At 38.3% G+C, this 21,756-nt stretch overlaps 1 protein-coding gene across 1 annotated transcript in view; it reads left to right on the top strand.

The window, feature by feature from the left end:
- LOC117665644 (cytosolic phospholipase A2 epsilon-like) overlaps positions 1-21,756 on the top strand; it is a 55,443-nt gene that overhangs the window by 6,637 nt on the left and 27,050 nt on the right. Inside the window, exons 3-6 of the mRNA XM_087876029.1 lie at positions 2,568-2,640; positions 7,583-7,719; positions 12,121-12,252; positions 14,635-14,675. Of these exons, the coding sequence (XP_087732155.1) occupies positions 2,568-2,640; positions 7,583-7,719; positions 12,121-12,252; positions 14,635-14,675 (383 nt within the window). The remainder of the gene's footprint in view (positions 1-2,567; positions 2,641-7,582; positions 7,720-12,120; positions 12,253-14,634; positions 14,676-21,756) is intronic.

Raw genomic sequence — 21,756 nt, 5'->3', positions numbered from 1 at the left:
AACAATAATATCCAAGAATGAGAAATTAATGATTTTTGGAGCATGAGGGATTCTATATTCTATATCCCTCATGCTTTTGGAGGTGTTCTGAGCAGAACACGAGAGAAGCAGGAGAAATGTTATCCCTTTGTATATACTGTTCACAGCTGATGAAGCTGTTTGTTGATCATTACTGCAATTTGAATGTTCAGTCAAAGGACCCAGACATGGAGTTGAACTGGCACTCTGATGTGCATACTATGTAAATTTAATAATTCTATGTGTGGTCACATGCACATTTATGTTATGTTATTTATTTATGTTATGTGCCACTATCAAGATTAGGAAGAGCCTGGATAGCTCAACAGACTAAAAGCCTGTTATTAACATTCAGCTGTCTGCAATTATTGCAAGTTCGAATCTTCCCAGGCTCAAGGTTGACTCAGCCTTCCATCCTTTCTAAGGTAGGTAAATTGAGGACCCAGTTTGTGGGGCCAATAAGCTGACTTTGTATAAAAAATATACAAAAGTATGAAGGCTATTGCTTAACGCATTGTAAGCCACTCTGAGTCTCCGGAGAAGGGCGGCATATAAATCTAATTTATAAAAAATATATATTCATATTTATATGTCTCCCTCCAGTAAAACTCCATGTCTGGGTCTTTTGGCTGAACATTCAAATTGCAGTTTTGCTAGTGGTTTTCTCTGTTTTTTTGGGTGGGTGGGGGGCTATTGGACACAAATCACATTTCTGCATTTCTCAAGCAAATACAGCTTGATGACGTGCAGGCATCTTCATGGAGGCTGTAGGACATGAGTTACAAAATATGTTTGATGGTATCACAAGGCAAACACTGCCCATCAAGACATAGTTTATATCATGAAATCACATCAATTCTGCTCACTTTTAGGAAAATTGTCCCCCAGGCATTGGGGGCCAATTGAGACCGAGAGCCCTTTTGGTTATTCTGTTAACTTGTTGGGTCACCATTATGTATTTTATATTTATATATTGTATATACTTTGTGTTATATAGTGTAGGTTTGTGTGAGTTGACTTTTTTTTAATGCTGTATGCCATGCCAGCCAAAGTCACACTGTTTGAGCTGGGCAGCCTTATAAACCTTGTTAATAATGAAATAATAAATATGTCATCTTGCTGTTATTGTTTTTAGGAAATGATGCTAATGTTTCCAATGGAAAAAGTAATATGTAATAGCAATAGCTCATTAGGAGATTTTCCAGACATAAATGCAATCCTAATAATCCCAGCACGATGAGCCCCTTTATACACTATTTTAGTCAGGGACATTCAACTGCAAGCAATTTTGAAATATAAACCTGTTGGTCTGTTGTGTTCATGGACAGGAAAATGCACCTTCAAGGCAGTGAACACTTAAGAGGTGGTCCCTGTCTTATTGGAGGGTTATTTGGGTTCATCCCTTTCTTGCTTAGAAGGGTGCTGGTATATACTGAAGAGTTTGCAGCACAAGCCACATTAGGAATCTGAAAGGCAGAGCATAAAACACAGGGAAAAGTTAACAATTGATTCTCTTTTATTTTAGTGAAGTGGGGAAAAGGATAATAATTTAGACTTGCTGGGGCAGTAGAACCAGTCACTCTGCTATTGATATGCTTGAGGAATTCTTGGCCAGAAAGACTGAGTGCTGATTGTCTAGTGGGTCTCTGTGAAATGTTGTCTGACAAATAAAAAGTGCCTGTCATGCCATCCAAATACCCAAATAAATATTAAAACAGTCCAAGCAGCATGGATCAATCTCAGGTACGTTCTCAATGTCTGCTCTGACACTGGTTTTATTGAGTCTTATCTTATCTGGAGAAGACACTCTGTAAACCAACTGTCAGCTTCCAGAAAACCCCAACTCCGAGTAAAGACGTGGAAGTAAGCATTTTCCAAAGTTCTCTTTACTAGAATAGGTAAACTGGCACATCTGGAAAATCCGAATCTGAAAGGTCTGGGTTCTCCCTCAGTAAATCAAAACCCCCCAAACCATCCCCTCACTCCTCAGTCGATCATATGCTCCAATCAATGTCCGTCCCATCTGGACTCAGCACTCCGACCACTCCTTCTCCAGATGCCGGATCGCCCTGACCTTGACCAACAGGAAGAATGCTATTATGTCTACAGACAACCCCTCTACTAAAACCCCCCTCCTACTTTCCCACACATGAAAAGGTGGCAGCATGGAAGCTTCCAGCCTAATATGGCTTCCAACGCTGACACCAAACTGGTTACTATTAACTTTTATCCCTTTCTGACTGACCATTTGGACTGCGCAGGGCTTTAGAATTGAAGGAAGAAAGCATCCTGCTGATGCAGCAACTCCTTAAAGTAGCTGCATTGGAAACTCTTCCACATATTGCAGTGTGATCTTTGGAAAGGATGCCTTTGAGCTTACGACATTATTGAGACATGCTACATTTTGGGTGTTTGCATTCAGGAGGGCCTTTATCCCTCTAACGCTGAAGCTTACATGCTGTTTCTTCTCTGTCCCATTTGTAGTTCTCCATATCTCCAAATCTAATCACCCAAACACCGACGTTTATGTGTTGTTGTTTTATTAACAGAGAGAAGAAACTCCATACAGACTCCTGACAGTTAGAATACTGAGAGCCAGAAATATACAGAAGGCAGACATACGTAAGTATCTCTGTTGTTACTGAAACCCCCATAACACTAGACGGATCATTCTTTGTACACATAAATTACATTGACAAGGGTACCTAAATCTTATGGAGGAAAGCAGAAGATACAATTCATAGTATAATGTCCTTATAGCTGCCATGTAATGTTCAACAATATCTATGGAGATTCTCAGTCATCCAGGTCATGGTTGTCCCAAAGGTGTTTTTTCAAGAGGCAACTGGACTTTCTTGTTTTTCTTTGAAGACGTTTCACTTCTCATCCTAGAAGCTTCTTCAGCTCTGACTGGATGGTGGAGAATGGAAGGATTTATATGCTGGTCATTTGCCTTCTTTTAGAGAGTTGTTGAGGCCTCTTGGAGGTTCATCTGTGTCCTCAGGGTCACCTGAGTAGTGCAAATGGGTTGAGAAGCAAAATGTCTTCAAAGAAAAACAAGAAAGTCCGGTTGCCTCTTGAAAAAGTACCTCGGGGATAAAGTTCAACAAGTGTAGCAACACTTGTTGTAACAAGCAACTCTTTTCTTCTGTTGAAGGCTGTGTTCACTCATTTGTTGAAGATTCAAGATTCAAAATGGATGGCCATATGGATGGCCATATAAATAAATAAATGAATAAACTTGGGTGCCCGATCTATAACAATCCCATTTCAAAATGAAATATAATGCCAAATAAAATAACGATATAATAATCACAGAGTTAGTTATTTGGCACAAGCTAAACTAACTGGCTACTTATTTTAAACAAACTAAAAATGGAAGTTGAATGAAAGGAGTAATTTCTCTTCCAATGTTTGGTTATTGTTCTGGACTTGAAGAAACTGAACTGACAGAAGAGTCAGCAGAATACAGAATAACAGAGTTGGAAGGGACCTTGGAGGTCATCTAGTCCAACCTCTTGCCCAAGCAGAAGAGCCTATACTATTCCGGACAAATGGCTGTCCAATCTCTTCTTAAAAACCTCCAGTGTTGGAGCACCCACAACTTCTGGAGGCAAGTCATTCCACTGATTAATTGTTCTAACTTTCAGTAAATTTAGCCTTAGTTCTAGGTTGGCTCTCTCCTTGATAACTTTCCATCTGTTACTTTTTTTTAAAAAAAAAATTGATTTATATGCCGCCCTTCTCCGGAGACTCAGGGCGGCTTACAATGCGTTAAGCAATAGCCTTCATACTTTTTATATTTATACAAAGTCAGCTTATTGCCCCACAAACTGGGTCCTCATTTAACCTACCTTAGAAAAGATGGAAGGCTGAGTCAACCTTGAGCCTGGTGAGATTTGAACTTACAGTAATTGCAGACAGCTGGTGTTAATCACAATGCTTTTAGTCTGCTGAGCCACCAGGCCCATGACTTCTTGTCATGCCCTTAGGTACTTTGGAGAATAGGTTTTCCCCTCTTTGTGACAGCCTCTCAAATATTGGAAGACTGCTATCATATCACCCCAATCATGTCAGACTCTTAAGAGGCTTAAGACAATATACTTATAGCACTTAGCAATAGCACTTAGACTTATATACTGCTTTACAGTGCTTTACAGCCCTCTTTAAGTGGTTTACAGAATCAGCATATTGACCCCAACAATTTGGGTCCTCATTTTACCCACCTCGGAAGGATGGAAGGCTGAATCAACTTTGAGCCTGGTGAGATTTGAACTGTCCAAATTGCAGTCAGCCGGAAGTCAGCAGAAGTAGCCTGCAATACTGCACTTTAACCACTGCACCATCACGGCTCTTCCAACGACGAAACGTGTTTATATCACATGCTTCAAGAAAGTAGGGGAGAGAAGCCTGTGTGTTATGCAGATATGAGGATCTCTCTAGAAATTCTCGGTTTGTGGCCATTTTGTTTTCATTCTCCTATATGCAGTGATGGGATTCAAGTAATTTATCAACTGGTTCTCTGCCCTAATGATTTCTTCCAACAACCAGCTTGCCAAACTGCTCAGAAAGTTAACAACTGGTTCTCCCAAAGTGGTGCAAACTGGCTGAATCCCACCATTGCCTATATGCCCACTGGAAGGTGAAAAGGGAGAAGAATGCATGATAGCTCTCCAGACCCTGTCCATTATGATGCTGGTTCCAGCTACACTGTGCTGACCCCCCCCGCCCCATCCCAAGGGAGAAAAATTCAAAAACAAAAGTGTGTGTGTAGGGAGGTGGGGGAAGAAAGTGGGGACTAGAGAACTAAAATATAGTCAGCCAAATCAAACATCTCTCAGTTTGTGTTGACCGCAGGTGAAAATGAATGAATTGACTGAAGGAAAAGATCACTAGGTTAGTAGTTTCATGAGAAAAGGCTACTGGTGTATTGGGAAAAGAAGAATGATAGGTAAGGGACAAAAACCATGGCACACATGTATTGACCTTTTCAGGAGAAAAGAGACCAACCCACAACATCAAAATTCTAGGAGAAGGACAAATTTCTCTGACATCGTGACTTCCCTTAAAATGGACCTTCTGGAAGGTCCCAAATAGTAAGAAGATATATTCTGAAATCCACTGCTTTCCTCAAATATTGCAAATGGTTATATTGAACAATTGTATAATTTAATTCATTGCTGGGCACTGAGAAATTAATCATGATTTATTATGAGCCTTGGTAGTACAGTGGTCTAAAGCACTCTGTTATTAAGACCAGCTGCCTGCAATTACTGCAGGTTCGAATCTCGCCAGGCTCAAGGTTGACTCAGCCTTCCATCCTTTCTAAGGTAGGTAAATTGAGGACCCAGTTGTGGGGGCAATAAGCTGACTTTGTATAAATATACAAAAGGATGAAGGCTATTGCTTAGCGCATTGTAAGCTGCCCTGAGTCTCCGGAGAAGGGCGGCATATAAAGCAAATTAAAAAAAAAATTATAGCCATTATGGGTTTACTGTAATAATATCTATATAGTCCTTCAGTAACAATTCTTAAGATGATTTTTATATAAAAATGTGTGAATGTATAGAAGGGAACCACACAATCAAAAAGGAAGTGAAGCAAATCAAACAATAGGAATGAGGTTGGATATTCTGCTCTGGAGAACTAGATTATTTGGTGTTTGAGCTGTCATTATTGATTTGTCTATGTAATTATGCTTTGAACTAGGACAGTGATGGCTAACTTTTTTGGCACCGAGTGCAGAAATGGTCGTGCGGAAATGTTGCACATGCACTTGTCGGGGCCACACTCCAGAAAAGCTGAAGTTCTGGGTTCTAGCGTGCATACGCGCCCAATGATCAGCTGCTCGGTGTGCATGCGCATGCTGGTTTTCAGCACTGCCATGCGCGTGAAGGAATTGCGCTCCAGAAATGCCAAACTTCTGGATTCTGGCACGCATGTGTACCCAACAATCAGCTGGCTGGCATGCATGCGCAGGCCAGTTTTCAGCACAGCCACGCACGTGAAGGAATTGCCCTCTGGAAAAGCCAAATTTCCGGGCTCTGGCGTGCATGTGTACCCGACAATCAGTTGGCTGGCACACATGTGCAGGGCGGTTTTTGGCACTGCTGCACGCCCAAAGGGATCACACTCCAAAAAAGTTGAACTTCTGGGTTCTGGCGCGCATGTGCACCCAACAATTGGCTGGCTGGCATGCATGCACACACTGGTTTTCGGCACTGCCACGCACTCAAAGGATAGCTGATCATTGCATGCATGCCAGAAACCCAGAAGATAAACAGGTAGGGCCGTGCGTGCTGGGTGACATGGCTTCATGTGCCACTTTGGGCACATGTGCCATAGGTTCACCATTACGGAACTACGATTTCATCTTTTCCCTTCCAAGGTCCTTCTTTTCCAAGTGAAAGGATGGTTTTCTATGTTATACATCAACATAACAGTTCTTGGCAGAATGAGAAAACTGTCTAAGTATCTCAAGCGGCAGATATTAGGAGACAGAGGAATTGGAAGGCAGAAATTTGGGTGCCATCTATGTTGCTATGAGTTCCTAAGTAATCCTAAGAGTGTGTAAAAGTTTAATTTTAAATTGTATCAAGCTCAAAACTTTGCAAAATGTTGTATTTTTAAGCTCAAAACAGTGCTTTGAAATTGGAAATGAGATCTGGAATCATGGTCTCTCTCAAGCCTGAGACACTTCAAAGTGCTTGAAACAACCCCTTTTCATATGGAGGATTGCAATTTGTTACTCATGCAGGACACTGCAAACATTTAGCTTCAAACAGTTTGGAAAAATATACTGCACATCCCCAGTTATCCCACCCTTCTCAAATATGACAAATGATGCTGAAATAAAATTTAATTGTCGCCCTTGCATCATTGTTATAAGTCTTGATTGGGCTTTGACTACTGTATTTGCTAAAATTAAGTGTGAGGCGGGTGGAGAGAATAAAACATTTTGCAGTGTTAAAAGGCTGGTTACTCTGTCACTGCTAAACAAAATATAGCCAATAGTATTCGAATTACTTACTTAATTCTAATGATTTGTGGTGATGGGCTTGCAAAGGGAGATTTTATGGCAGTGTACAGAGCGGCTTGACTGTTTTGAACTACTTCATCTTGACTTCATTCATTTGAAAAGCGCACCACTCCTTTGTTTTAACTGAACTGCTGATGCAAGCAAGGAGATTGCAATTTGCTGAGCTAGATTAATTACTCTTCCAAGTGTGGTATTGCACACTAAGTTAGTGCAGGGGCTGCACTATAGTGGTTACGCTCGATGGCCTGGTTTTGATCTTACGCTTGAAGAAACCAGAACTTAGTCTCACTGTTGTCTTCTATTGTAATGACTCTGATATGGAAACTAGATCTACTGCAATCAGATCAATAAACATTTAATGAGTTCCACCCTACAGACTTTCTGTTCTCACTTCATCTACATTTGTAGAAAACATTTTCTTTCTTCCACTCATGCCTTCTGCAGTTTATGACTGACTCTTATACACAAAATACAATCCATGTTCTAATTGTTTTGGTGTCACAATTTCCCCTTCTTATTCTATAGTTACAGAATCTGATTGCTATGTATCTCTTTTACTACCAACTTCTTCAAGTGAAGTAGTTAAGACAGAAACTGTTCCCAATTCAAAAAATCCTGAGTGGAATCAAGCTTTCACCTATAGGATCGACAGCCGTATAAAGGTATGATTATGTATTTTTCTTTTTGCCATAAATATGAACATTCAGACAGGTTTCATACCAATTTTTCTAGTGTGAAAACTTACCTAATGAAGATGGAAGCATTCATGAACAAATGTCATTGGGTTTGGAGAGACTCCCCAAGATTTGCTGAAGTACAAAAGTCTTTAGGAACAAAACATTTTATTGAAATCCCTTTCCCAAATCCTACCATAAATTATATAATGGCTGAACATGAAATACTTACCAATTATTGCGATGGAAGAGCGGGTGAGGTACTGTGTAGTATGTTTGTAGGAAAAAAAACCATGTAAATCTGTGGTGGCAACAAAACTAAGCCTGATGGCACTTTTTCTGATTAACAAAGTTTATTAAAAGGCTTAAGCTTTTGTGAGCTTCTGATATGTAGCATATTTGAGGATCTATGAATAAACACTAGTAATAAATAATTACTATTTGCTTATAGTTTTAATTGTTACAATTATTTAACAAATGTTAAACTAACAAATATCAAACTCCTGATTTTTAATATCTTTGGAGATCTTTTGGAATATACTCAGCTAATATGACATAGTACCAAATTTGGTAATATTTACACCAGAGGAATGGATGGTGAACATTATGGAACTTGCTGAGATTGCCAAACTGACTTCTTTGTTCAGAGAAAAAACAATATCTATGTAAATTTTTGACTGTTGGAAAGGGACTTAGGCACTTTTTGTGTAAAAGAAAAAAAATGGAATGTTATTTATGATTTTGATGATTAGACAGGATAGATTATAGAAAAAAGGGAGTCATGATGTAACTTTAGAGAAAGTGATAAATTTATAATCGTACTTATAACTAGTATGAAGAAAATCAGAAGCCACTTCTTTGTATCTTTTTCTTTTTTTGTTGCTCGCACTTTTAGCTTTCTTTTTTCTTTTTCTTTTTCCCCCCTTACGCTGTTTTAATTTGTATCTTTGTTTTAAAAACTTTTAATAAAATTATTTAAAAAAGGAATAAACACAAGGCTATGAGTTCTACTCCTATTTTAGGCATGAAAGCCAGCTGGGTGACTTTGGGCCAGTCACTCTCTCTCAGCCCAATGCACCTCACAGATAGTTGTTGTGAGGAACATAGGAGGAAATAGTATTAGGTATATTCGCTGCCTTGAGTTACTTATAAAATACGATACAGGTGGGATAAAAATAAATAAATTAAATTAATAATTGGTTCTACACTTTAAACTGCTCCATGGCTTAGGGCCGGGGTATTTGCGAGACCGCCTTGTGCCGCCAACAGCCTCCCACCGACCGGTTCGCTCACACAGAGAGGGCCTCCTCAGGGTGCCGTCGGCCAGACAGTGCCGGCTGATGACCCCCAGGGGGAGAGCCTTCTCTGTGGCAGCACCTGCCCTCTGGAATTACCTGCCCCCTGAGATACGCACGATATCAGACCTCCGGACTTTTCGTCGGGCCCTGAAAACACACTTATTCCATCTAGCCGGGCTGGCTTTGATCCCATCCTCTCAGTTTTAATTGAATTCGGTTTTAATTGGGTTGTTTTAAATTTTGGGCCAAAATTATTTAATTGTTTTTTAAACTGTTTTTTAAATTTTATATGCTATGTTTTATCTCGGCTGTACACCGCCCTGAGTCCCGCGGGAGAAGGGCAGTATAGAAATAAAATAAAATAAAATAAATAAATAAATACACTTGAAGCAGGCATGAGACATCCAACAGAGAGAGACTAGTATGGAGTACAGATTTATTTACGTGCAGTTAACTTGGATGACTGATCACTAATACACAGAGGGAAACATTTTTGCAATGCTCAGCTAAATAATTGAAATTCTTATTTGCTCATTATTATAATTTCTAGATCTCTGCAGTAATTTCACCTGGAATGATAGGGCAAGCCCTGGTTAGGATTTGAATAGAGGAGGCCTTCAGGGAAGTTTGTGTTGGATGTTGAAATGGGAAGTCAAACAATCATCTCCAAAGAAGGCAGAGGAAAATCAATTCTGCATTATTCATAAAATCCCTTGAGTTGAGCTTGACTTAAAGGAGATCTTCTCCTTCCAATTTCTAGCTCCATCTCAGTTACACTATTAATAAGATGATTTATAAAATTAAATCCAGATAATACAACTGGATAAAGCAGCATAAATGCACCATTCCAAATGTCTGGAAAATAATAATAAAACTATCACCATCCTCATCATTGCCTTGAGTCACTTGGTTGAGTTGGCCAGTCATAGAAATTGAATAAATAAATAAATCTTCATCATCATCACTTCCAAGAGGCTAGCAAAGATCACAAGTGAATATTCTTAGGATAGTGAGTTCATAGCTACTGTAGATTAAGGTCCTCACAGCCCTACACTGTTCTTTGTATAGACCACGGGGTAGACTCATTTTAATTTTTTTATATATCAAATTTAGAAACCACACATCTCCCTCCCTCACTCCTTATGATGTACTGATTTTTAAGGCAGATAAATGAGTCAACAACATTATTTTTGAGGTGGTAAAAAAACCTGTATGGGCAACATGATGATATATATGTCAAAGAATATATATTGCTTGTTAATATATGCTGGTACTTAGCATGTATAATTCTTGTAACATCAGATGAATGAACTGAAACATTATCTTATGACTGTAGAGAATCAGTAATTGTTTTCTGTCCAGGGCCTGATCAAAAATTTCAGTAAATAATAGATATTATTAACAGCTGGTTTGATATTTAGGCTGATTGTAACATTTTTGTCTTGTACATTAAACACATTTAATGTTTTTGATATATAAGACAAGAAATTGATGGTGAGGTTGTAATGCCGTTGCATGTTTTTAAACATTGGTTATTAATGAATATAAAAGAAATTCTTGCAAGTAGCAGGTTTGAGGACTATTTGGTTGATGGATTAGAAAAATATTTTAGGCTGAATTAAAAAAAAACATGTAGTGTCTTTGACTTTAAAATTATGTTAATTCAAATTCTAGTATCACTCCCTTTGGGTTTTTATCATCGAAGTGTGATTGCTTTAGTATTTATAGAATTTAGTGTCAAGGTGTCAGAACAAAGGATTTTGTCATGTAAGGGTGAGAGAATGTATCAGAAATCTAGACAAAATTTTGCTGATTGTAACTAGGACCAGAACTACTTAGGGATAAGATGCCAGATGTTATTGAGCTCCAATTCTCATCAACTTTGCTCAGTATGGAGAATAGTAGATGGAAGTTGCAACTGAACATCTGGAGAGGCACAAGTTGTCTATCTACAGATTTATTTTAAGGATGAGTAATATATTTTCTTCAAAGTTATTTTATATATTTTAAAATATAATAAATATAAACAGACTTAACCCAGACAAGACTGAATGGCTGTGGGTATTGCCTCCTAAAGACTGTGTCGATTGTCCATCCTTGGTCCTGGGGGGGGGGGGGAGAAATTGTCCCCCTCAAAACGGGCTCGCAATCTGGGTGTCCTCTTAGACTCACAACTAAGATTGGAACAACATCTGACAGCTGTGGCTAGGGGGACCTTTGCACAGGTTCGCCTGGTGCACCAATTGTGACCCTACTTAGATCAGGAGGCTCTCCTCACAGTCACTCATGCCCTTGTCACCTCATGGTTGGATTATTGCAACACGCTCTACATGGGGCTATCCTTGAAAAGTGTTCGCAGACTACAGTTGGTCCAGAATGCAGCCGCGCGAGCTATTGTGGGTGCACCTAAATACACCCACATTACACCAATCCTCCGCGAGCTGCACTGGCTCCCTATCGGTCTCCGGATGCAATTCAAGGTGTTGGTTATTACCTTTAAAGCCCTACATGGCCAGGCTATCTTCAAGACCACCTTCTACCGCATAGCTCCCATCGACCGGTAAGATCCCACAGAGTTGGTTTCCTCCCGTCAGCTAAACAATGTCAGTTGGCGGGCCCACGGGGGAGGGCCTTCTCTGTGGCTGCCCTGGCTCTCTGGAACCAATTACCTCCTGAGGTCCAGACCGCTTCCACCCTATTGGCCTTCTGGAAAGCGGTGAAGACCTAGCTTTTCTGGCAGGCCTGGGGCCATTGATCTCGCTATGGCGATCTTGCGAGACCCGGCCATGGAATGGAGTGTATGAGTTTTCAATGTTTTTATTAAAAAATTTTTACGGGATATTGTTCGTATTTTTTTTTTTTTTTGCTGTAAGCTGCCCAGAGTCTCTAGGGAGTTGGGTGGCATAGAAATCCGACTAATAAATAAATGTGACTAATAAATTTGTGTACCTCAATCAGGGGTATAATGCAGATTTTAATCTGTATCTCTCTTTTTGGGGGTTTCTTAGAACTCATTCTATAGGCTTCAACATACAGTATAATAGTTCATTTCTTAGTAAAATTGTATTAAATAATATTATATTATCATTAGAACACTCTACACTTGAAAATCTGTGATGAAGATACATATACCAAAGACGATCATCTTTACACAGTTCTCTTTGATGTTGGAAAACTCCGTACAGGACAAATTACTCGTATGACCTTCAAACTAAATCCTGAAGTAAGTGGGGAAATGGTGCTAAAATATAAAAAGAAACAAATACAGATAGCCCTCAATTTACAACAGTTTATTTAGTGACCATTCAATGTTACAACATCACTGAAAAATGTGACTTATGACCATTTTTCATAGTTATGACCTTTGCAGCATCCCCATGATTACATGATCAAAATTCAGATGCTTGGCAACTGGTTCATATTTATGATCTTATGATATTTATGATCCTAGGGTCATGTGATCACCTTTTGAGACCTTCTGACAAGCAAAGTCAATGGGGAAGCCAGAATCACTTAACCAGATTACTAATTTATCAACTGCAGTGATTCACTTAAGAACTGTGGCTAGAAAAGTCATAAAATGGGGCAAAACTCACTTAGCAAATGTTTCACTTAACAACAGAAATTTTAGGCTCAATTGTAGTTGTGAGCTAAGGACTACCTGTACATCTTTGGCTTTACTGCTGTATAGCTGAACTTTACACTGTTAAAATCCCTTCTATGTTTGTATTCAAATTGCCTGAATCTATAAACAGCTTCTTAAGTATGCATGTACTGTAGGACCAATGAACAAACATTTCATCAATGTTGTGTAGAAATTCTGAGAAAAATATCTCTTCCATTGTTTGTGTTTTAAGAACAAACATAATTGCAGATTTTGTTGCTAAACTTAGCCAAATTGTTCCTTCCTAACCTAAAAGATTAAGATTAAACATGATTTGATTGAAATTGAATTATTTTCAGATGATGAAGTAAAACACAGTTTACCAACTGTGGTTTAACTGCAATTTATTCAATCACAATATGATAACTCAGATAAACCACTGTATAATTCATACACAAGGAACTGGTAAAATTATATTTGGGTTTTTTAGAAATTGAATTGAATTGAATACTTTATTTAGCCAAGTGTGATTAGACCAGTGGTGAAATCCAAATTTTTTTACTACCTGTTCTGTGGGCGTGGCTTGGTGGGTATGGTGTGGCTTGATGGGCGTGGCTTGGTGGAAATGACAGGGGAAGGATATTGCAAAATCTCTATTCCCACCCCACTCTGGAGCCAGCCAGCAGTGGTATTTTCCGGTTCTCAGAACTGCTCAAAATTTCCGCTACCGGTTCTCCAGAACCTGTCAGAACCTGCTGGATTCCACTCTGGATTAGACACACAAGGAATTTGTCTCTTAGTGTACTTGCACTTAGCATTTAGTGTACTTGCAAGGCAACAGACATAATAATAATAATACCAATAAAAGGAAGAAGAGCAGAAGACAGTAAAAGTAATATATAATAACACTACAGCTGCACTCTGATGTGTGTCTAGATAGATAGAACTGTGAGAATGAGGTATTCAGCAAATTGATGAGGGAAAGAAACTGTCCCTGCGTCTAGATGTCTTGGCATGCAATACCCTATAGTGCCATCCCAAGGGAACAGCTGAAACAGTTTGTGTCCAGGATGCAAGAGGCTCAAAGATATCTTCTCAACTCTCCTTCTGACCTGCACAATATATAGGAAAAAGTCTTATTACAGCCAAATGGTGCTGGCAAAGATATCAAAATAGAAAATTGTAATTTTAAAGACTTAAAATGCTAATATAGTGATAATGAAGGAAAAAGAGGAAGAAATACAAATCCTTGGCACCATATCGCCCATTTTTATATACATGGGAGGTGAGAGGATTAGCAAAATGTGACAATAAGTGTGTTGCCAAGTGCCAGACAATTGGTCCTTTGACAACCCAAAGACGATAAACATAGCAGTAAATAAGGAGATTTTAAACTTTTATCTTCAACTTTAGCAGACAGATTTAAACAGAAACACAAAAGCATGATGATGATAAACCTCCCTTTAGCTTTTGGGACCCCTATGACACAACAGTAGAGAGACTCCGAATTGGCCAAGTCACAGAGAACCTAAGGCTAATTCTGTGTCAAAGCTCACAGCTCAAAGGGCAATACCAGGATTTTATTGAAACCTGATACCAAAATGTCATGAGTTTGTTTCCATGGTGCCAAGATTGCCAGACCTGACTTTGGCCTAATGGTGCAACCGTTTCTCATGCAAACTTAAGAACTCTGGAATGTAAACAAGAGCCTGGGAACTATACACAGATATACCAGTGCCAACCTAAATAATCTTGAGGTCCTATCACTGTGTGAAAATTCCACCCTTTTCTTTACCAAGCAAGAGTGAAAAGCAAAGCAATCAGTCAGAATGAAAACTAAACTTCTAGAATCTTCTTAATATGAAGGAAAATAAAAAAATATCACTACACTCTTCAAAATACAATAGTTTTCCACAATGCCATTACAATAAATTAATATCATTTGGAAAAGGAAAATTGTTTTTCACTGAGAATCATTCTTTTTCCTATATTTTTTTATAGACGGAAGAAGAGCTGGATGTTGAATTTAAGTTGCAAAGCATGTGAGTACAACCTTTAAAGCTGTAGTATATCCCTTAGAGCTGTAGGTGCTATTATAATATAATAATTATATCATATTACTAGAAAAATAATTGGTATGCATAGGGTCATCATTCTCTATATAGGTTAGAGACATTTCTGCAGTCTAATAAATTATCCTGTCAGTCACTCCAAAGGCATGCTATAACAGCTAGCAGCTGAAGTCATACTACATAGAGAAACAACCTCTTGACTTCATGGTGCTTCAGTCAGGAAGTGCACAGGCAAACAGACTTCTCAGGCAGAGATAGACAACAAAACTGGTCAAGGGAAAACACAACGGAAACTGACTGTAGAAATATATTTAAAAATCAGAGTAGAATGGAAGTTGTGTACCATGAAAATTATGACCAAGGAAACCCAAGTCAGCTGATCGTGCCAAATGAATGTGCAGAGATTATAGGTATCATAATGTACAGGTAATTGGGCAGCAAGGAGCAGAGAACAAAAGTCAGCTGATGCATGGACTGAAAAACAATTACATGGTTTCAAAGGCTGTATCCAAATAAACTTTTAGAAATGCAATGCATAGTTAATTATGCAATTAATTAGGTGATTATGCAGAGCTTCCATATGACACATCTACTTTCATGCTTTTGTGTTGTGCAAAATTCTGGATTTGCAGAACTTCAGTTAAAAAAGAAAACCAAAACCAAAAATGGCTTTGCATGCATTGTTTAACCAATGAACCAATGGGTAATTAATTGGTTTGATTGCTGGGCGAGGGAACAGGGGAGAGATGGCAGGGTCAGAGGATAAAGAGGAAGTCTCCTCAAAGGCAATATAGTAGTTGTACTCCTTTCTTTCAGTGGGCAACCTCTTTGCTAGTAATTACTGACATGGTCTATGAATGAATTCAGTGATCGCTTGAACTCATCTCAATTCAGTTTTGATTCAGTAGATGAAGTTATTTTTCACATCTGAAAATAAGAAGGAAACCAGAAAACAGTTCTTGTTTCTCTAAGTCATATTTCAAATTTGAAAATTGTTGTATTGCTGATCACATCACTAAAAGAGTTATCGGCCAAGTATCATATGCTATATTCACATGCTATTCCTAAAGCTCCTCCGCATTTCCATAGCAGTGGCTCCAAATCATACTACTTCCTTTCAGTCAAATCTTATCTCATGGCAATGGCAATGGCAATGGCAATGGAAGCAATGATTATTCCTTCATAAACTTGGAACAATGCAATGGCAAGAGTAAGAAGTCAGAAGAACTATCTGATCTTGGGGCATCTTCAAAAAGTTAAGTTGGCTTGGACTTGATTAATGTTTGGAAGAGAAACTACCAGGAAATTCCAGGGTTGAAGACCAAGCAAATCTGGAAGTTGAAAAGAAATCCCAAAAGGAAAAAAAAAACATCCCAAAAGAACTGAAGAAGCTTCTTGGATAAGAAGCGAAACATCTTCAAAGAAAAAACCAGAAAGTCCAGTTGCCTCTTGAAAAGAGCACCTTTGGGACAACCATGACTTGGATGATCTCCATAGACATTTTTAAAAAACAGAGCTGAAGAAGCTTCTTGGATGAGAAGCGAAATGTCTTTAAAGAAAAACCAATTACCTCTTGAAAAAGCACCCTTGGGATCCCAAAAGAAAGCAATGGAAAATCACTTCCACATTGTTGTCAAGGAAACAAGATGACTATGTCTACATATTATGTTTACATACATAAACACCAGGAATCAAGATTGTCTTAAAGGAAACCTTAAGAAATCAATAGGGATGCTAGAAAATTACCAATCACAAAGCACATAAAAAGCACGGCAACATGAAAAACTCTTCGGTGTTTGATTTTCCACCATATTTCACATCTCCAGTGAGTACTTCTTATTCTGTATGTATTTGGAAGCTTTCTGAGTTAGAATCATAATGTGTAAGCTGAGTGTTAACAGTTGGGGAACTCATGTTTTGAACTTGGTAAATATGAATGTGACAATATCACTCAACCCAATGGACTGGTTCTAACCACATGGAGCAGCAATTCTCAGGATAGACATCCGTAGATGAATCAAGAGGCTCCATGTATGGAGCCAGGCAATGAGTGAAAAGGTAAGTTTCATTTCTATTTTGATTCTTCTCTAGTGTGTTTTTGTTTTCACATATTTTTGAGTTTCCTGAATAACAATACTTAATGCACCTTATATTTTTATAGGATTCAAAGACCACGCAACAGACCTGTTGTTAGCGCTGTTAGAAATCGTGAGACTCCACGTGAGGGCATTCTTGCAATAGGTTCTCGCTGGATCAGTTGGTTGCGCAGTATTGATATTCCTAAACCTCCTGGATTTTAAAAGATTAAAGGAGCTGAGATTAAAGGCCTTCTTTTGGATCCTGGAAAACACAATGGTACATTATATTGCTTGAATGTAAAGCTACTGTTTAAGGCATATCTAAATAGTAAGGTGCCCTGCTGACATCATTTAGTAGCACTTTTTACCTCATGATTTATTCATTTATTTAATTTCTATAGCTGCTGCCCATCTCAATCCAACTGACTGGGTGATGAACAATATCACTACAATTAAAACCATAAAACACAAAAACACTTACAAATAATACATAGAGGCAATCAAGAATTATAATAATTATTAGGCGTCCTGGTGGCGCAGTGGTTAGTATGCAGTGTTGCAGGCTAACTCTGCCCACAGCCTGGAATTCGATCTTGATGGGGCTCAAAGTTGACTTAGCCTCCTTCCATCTTTCTGAAGTTGGTAAAATGAGGATCTAGATTCTTGGGAGCAATATGCTGAGAAGGTATGCCTCCTGGTCCTGCAAGCTAATATTCCTTGGTTGACAGGACCTGCAGCATCCCCAATCTACTAGACTAAATTCGACAGGTAGAAATTATTGGGAAGAACCTTTAGGTAACCTGGTCCCAAGCCAATGGTATAGCAAGGTATCATTTGAATATTGCATTACCCTAAACTGTCAGATCACCTCACCCAGCAGCTTTGTATGGCTATTAAATAGGAGAGGAGAGAGAACCAAGCCATGAGGCACCCCACACTGTAGAGGCTGCGGCCTCTTCCCTCCTATCAGTATTGACTGATATAATTTCTACTAGGTTTGCAATTACCATGTTATGAAATGCAGGTGAAAGAGGAAATATTTTGGGGGCATGACTTTCTAGAAACTGGATATATTGAACAAACCCAAGATACCTCCGATCCTCTGATGTGAATAGCAATATAATTATATTTCTTTCTTGTTTTCCAACAGATTTGAAGTTGTATTCCTAGACATCATCAAGAAAACTGCAGTAAAGAAGACAGCCAAACAAAATTGTAAATAAAATGTGTAGAGAAATTAATATATATTAAAAGCCGATAAAAAAGAACATAAAATATATTGTATATTGTTTTGTTTTTATTAAATAAACGCGCTTGGTCTTTTTTACATTTTGATTTAGCACTTACAATTTTTTAACATTTACTCTACTAATTACACTATTGTCCCATGTTTTCATGCTGTTATTTTCATGGTCCTAATCTGAAGATGTGTGTCAGATGTATTATTTGTACACTTCATTTTCATAATGTAAGTGTTTACTTCAGAATACTTGAAAATATTTCTAGGAATGCAAGTAATTATATTTGTTGTAGTATGATTAGGGTGGTAAATTGGGAGTGGTGAGACGCAACTTCCACTCCAGCCCAGGGGTGAAATGCTCCTGGTTCGGACTGGATCACCTAATCCGGTAGTGATGGAGGCGGGTGGTTTGGAGAACAGGTAGCAAAAATCCCTGCCCCCCCCCCCCCCCGATTGCCCAGTTGAGTCGTGCAATCATCAGAGGCTTTTTTTTTAATTTTTAAAAGCATTTTTTCTACAAACCTCTTTGGCTGAAAAAATGCTTTTAAAAATTAAAAAAAAAAGCCTCTGATGATGGCGCGGCTCAGCTGGGAACATCAGAGGCTTTTAAAAGCATTTTTTCTACAACCTCTTCAGCCCAAGAGGTTATAGAAAAAATGTTTTTAAAAGGAAAAAAAAGCCTCTGCTGATCAGGCAAGTCAGCTAGGATCATCAGAGGCTTTAAAAAAAAAAAGAAAGCCTCTGCCGATCAGGCAAGTCAGCTGGGATTGTCAGAGGCTTTAAAAGCACTTTTTTTACAACCTCTTCAGCCGAAGAGGTTGTAGAAAAAATGGTTTTAAAAGTAAAAAAAAAAAAGTTGGCCACGCCCACTCAGTCATATTACCCCCACCACCCCTAAGCCACGCCCACAGAACCGGTAGTAACAAATTTTACATTTCACCACTGCTCCAGTCTCTACTATGTAAAAACTCACTGAGTGACTTTGGTTAGTCACACTCAGCCTAGCCTACTGGACAGAGAATTAAGGTTGTGGAAGCTTTGGTGGTCTCTGAGCTTGGTTGTTTCTTGCACACATTTAATTACCTGACTAGCTAACATGTGCAGTGATCACATTACCTAGTCAGGGAATGAAATACCTACAACCAAGCTCAGAGATCACCAAGGACTCCATGTAGCTCAAACCTGAATTAGGATTATTGTGGTGAAAAATTAGAGGAGGGAACGCTACATATGCCAGAACAAAAAATAGAAAACACCAGTCTCATATTAAGATCACATGAGGCAGTTGGTGCACAGTTTCTATAATTTCATTTTACAGTGGATCAAAATGAAGCCTTCTCTAGATTCTCTGGATTGTAGTACCTGCTAGATTGAGAAGATTAATGTCTTTGTTACTTATTAAAAGCCATAAAACACACATATTTAAACAGGCTTTTAATTTTTGATAATTTAATTTTGATGATGATGAAACTATAACAAGGAATTTTTTTTAAAAAAATTGTCCATTTCATATGACAACAAAATACTGACAAAAACAAATTAATGGTATAGTACAAAATAGATGGATTGGAGCAAACTGGAATAAGAAATCCAATCAATACCATGTAGAACAATGGCCCACTGTACATGTTACATTGAGCATTGTATTGATCCAAATTTAAAACAAAGCAAAGTTATGTCAATAGGCAACACTTACTCAGTGCAAATAGGCAGAGAAGAATTTGTAATAGTAATAGATTTTTATCTTCCTAGAATTCATAAGTATAGTGACTGTAGTAATGAAATAAATAGATGTCTGCTCTTGGAAGAAAAACTATGACAATTCTAGATAAAATATTGGTAGACAGAGGTACATTATATACCGTGTAGTATTAACATATAGAGATACAACACACATCATACTGTCAGTGAAGGTTCACTGAAGGTACACTGGTCTTCCCAGCTGCAAGCTACCTCTATGAAAGCTGACCAATTGATGCCTTTGACTGATTGCTTGGGAAAATTACTGAAAATATCTTGGATCACAGGAAGAACAAATTACTCAAGACTATTTGAAGGAAAACCAGATTGCTCACCAGCAACTCTAACCATTAAGCTTCAATTCCCAGTGGTATAATGCAAAGGAAAGTATCATTGCTTTGAAAATTTGAGAACAATTGAAAAAGATGTTGTACAAAGACAGCATGCTTATTATTACTGATAATGATGCAAACACAAACTTACAAAAACTCAAAGTAGTTACTGACATACATTTCTGGCACAATGATGTTAATTGGAAAACAAAGAGTTGTAAACAAGAAGAGGAACAAAAGTATCTATTGGAGATGATGCAGTGAATCCTAAAGTATGCAGAATCTTGGATCTGATGACTTTGTGGATATTTTCCAACTTTGTCATCCTATGAATCAAAAGCTGACCCATCTTGTACCTGTTAATATTGAAAAGTAGACATAAAGCAAGATGTAATCTATAATTCTTTGGATACCAGTGGGCAAATACTGCCAATTATACTGTTTGTTTCCAAGGAAAATAACCTAGACTTTGAAATATAACTTTTGAAAATAACCTAGACTTTGAAATAAATAATTTCAAAGAAATTTAAAGAAGCCTTTGAGTGAGATCATCATCTTGTAGGATTTTCAAACAATAGGTTACAGGTTAAAGAAAACATGGGCACCAGTACAATATTTTAGGCAGATTAATAGTAGAACAATATAAAGGATTTTTGTAATTTGTAAAACTAGCTGGTTCCACATATGAAACACTAGATCATGTTGGGCTTTAGAAGCAAGGAGCAGGGTTGTTTAGAACTTTTCTTTTTTGTTTCCCAACATTTTATTTGTGAGGAGTCAGAAAGAATGATTGGGAAGAAATAGGTAATGATACACATTCAGATTTTTATGTAATATTTCTAACAATAGTGGCTACCACTCAGATAGGGATTGACTTGTATATAAACCCAGTTTATTTATTTATTTATTGGTTCGATTTATATGCCGCCCTTCTCTGGAGACTCAGGGCGGCTTACAACGCATTAAGCAATAGCCTTCATACTTTTGTATATACCTGCTTAGTAGGGCTTTCGGCCCCCCCCCAAGCGGTGTTCTTTTTTTATACAAAGTCAGCTTATTGCCCCCACAATCCGGGTCCTCATTTTACCTACTTCAAAAGGATGGAAGGCTGAGTTAACCTTGAGCCTGGTGAGATTTGAACTTGCAGTAATTGCAGGCAGCTGGTGCTACTTAACAGCACTTTAGTCTGCTGCGTCACCAAGGCTCTTATAATTGTTGATATCAGGTCCTTAGGGAAAGAGCATTAGTTCAGAGACATTCCAAATTGGTATCTTCCTTCCTTAGCTACTATTTTTAACACTAATCTGTCCCTAATATAGGAAAAATATGATCAAAGGTAAAATAAAAGGTTTCCCCCATCCAGTTGTGTCCGAATCTAGGGGGCAGCGCTCATCTCTGTTTTTTTAGGTGAGGGAGACGGCATTCTCCAAAGACGCTTCTGGTCATATGGCTAACACCTTCCCACTGAAGTGATAGCTATTTATCTACTTGCATTTGCATGCTTTCGAACTGCTAGGTTGGCAGGAGGTGGGACAAAAATGGGAACTGATCCCATAACAAGGTGCTTGGGTCTCAAACTGCTAACCTTCCAGTAACAAGCCCCAGTAAAATAGATCTCACAAACTAAAGGTATGCCCAGCTCAGTAGAAGAGAAGCATAAC

The sequence above is a fragment of the Pantherophis guttatus genome, chromosome 1 (genome assembly GCF_059756535.1).
Source record: "Pantherophis guttatus breed Tessera chromosome 1, ASM5975653v1, whole genome shotgun sequence".
NCBI lineage: Eukaryota > Metazoa > Chordata > Lepidosauria > Squamata > Colubridae > Pantherophis > Pantherophis guttatus.
This window is presented reverse-complemented; position numbering and strand designations above follow the sequence as displayed.